Source organism: Nicotiana attenuata, unplaced genomic scaffold, assembly GCF_001879085.1.
Source record: "Nicotiana attenuata strain UT unplaced genomic scaffold, NIATTr2, whole genome shotgun sequence".
Classification (NCBI taxonomy): Eukaryota; Viridiplantae; Streptophyta; class Magnoliopsida; order Solanales; family Solanaceae; genus Nicotiana; species Nicotiana attenuata.
The window spans coordinates 717,937-719,388 of NW_017670312.1; the positions used below are offsets into that span (position 1 = coordinate 717,937).

The 1,452-nt window shown below is 38.7% G+C and overlaps 1 protein-coding gene across 1 annotated transcript; it reads right to left on the reverse strand.

The window, feature by feature from the left end:
* Positions 1 to 233: 233 nt before the first annotated feature.
* On the reverse strand, positions 234 to 947 carry LOC109237645 (ethylene-responsive transcription factor ERF086-like). Its single transcript, XM_019403971.1, has one exon. It carries the CDS (start codon positions 945 to 947, stop codon positions 234 to 236), a length of 714 nt encoding a protein of 237 aa, XP_019259516.1.
* Positions 948 to 1,452: the final 505 nt, after the last annotated feature.

The following is a 1,452-nucleotide window of genomic DNA, read 5'->3' on the forward strand; positions in this document are numbered from 1 at the left end:
GCCTATGATGTTGGTTGAGACATCTGATATCATCTTCAACCTTGATTCTTTCTCTGCCATTTGTTAGTTTCTATGGAGTTTGAAGGACAGTGATTGTTGTTTTTGGTATCCTAGGTGTGAACTATGATTCCGACTATCGAAATCCCCACAGACGGCGCCAAATTGTTTGACTCAAAAGTTATCGAACACTTTCTGAGCAGATCAATCAAAAGAAATGAAGGGGTAAATCGTAATCAAAATAATAAGACCCTAGGATATTCTTGATAAATAGTTTTAGCAATAATAGTATATGAGAGAGAGGTAGAGAGAGAGAATGTTAGAGAGATAGAGAGAGCAAGAGAGCCAGTGTCCGAGGAAAGGGAACTGGTAGTATTGGATGAATTGGAACTAAGAAGTTCGCGAAATAGAAGCATGTTCAAAGAATCATTGCATTTCTGAGTTGCGGTAGGAACTGTAGTACCATTGACACCCCTAATACCAGAACCATAAGAAGGCGAATAATTAAAGGAGTGAAAAAATTGTCTGTTCGACAAATCCTTTAGAGCAGCCTGATAGGGAAATGACTTACCACAAGTATAATTAAACGAATTAGGAATATTAAGAAACGTTAACCCATCATTAGTGGAAGTAGGTTGAGTAGGAGAAGGAGGAGGGTAAACAAAACTTGTTCGTGCTTTAACACCACGCATGGCTCTAGCGGCACAAGCAGCTTCTTCTGCGGTATCAAAAGTGCCGAGCCACCTCCTTTCTTTAGACTGAGGGTCTCTTATCTCCGCTGCATACCGGCCCCAAGGACGGCCGCCGCGGTACCTCACCGCGCCGACAGATGAACCGCCACCGTCTTTGAGTGATCTTTTGTTGGCGCCACATGATCTTTTCGTAGTACAAGTGGTGGTTTGAAGAGGGATATCGGATTCTTGGTTAAGTCTCCTCATGGCATCTTCCATTTTTGTTTTATGATATGAGAATAAAAATAAAAATAAAAAAGGATCCCTTTACCTAGGGAGAAGTTAATTAATTCGCTGCAACTGTACCTAGGGAGAAGTTAAACGTTTTTCAGGAGTTGCAAAGGAGAATGTACTAACTGAATCTGAATCAGTTATATACAACTAATTGTAAAAACTAAATAATAAAATATCCCCCTAACTCCTAGTAATTACATTGGGTCCCAATTATGACTAACTCCTAATCTAGCTTCTCATCCTCTAACTTCCAATACATCTATCTATTGAGTGTTAACTTATGTTTAATTCTCGTCCGACAGTCAATCAATACATGCATTACTAAATTTGTTCTAAGTGGAATGTCATCCTTCCTGTAAAAAAGAATTACTAAATTGTTGCTCTCATATTTGGTTAGAAAACATGAAATCATCACAAAGACAAGAAGAATGGGAAGACATTGGAAGATTTCACTTTTACTAACATTTCTAGCACCAACCAATTCATTCAT

Excerpts from the sequence above, each read along its gene's own strand:
- LOC109237645 (XM_019403971.1), bottom strand. The coding sequence starts at position 947 with ATGGAAGATGCCATGAGGAGACTTAACCAAGAATCCGATATCCCTCTT.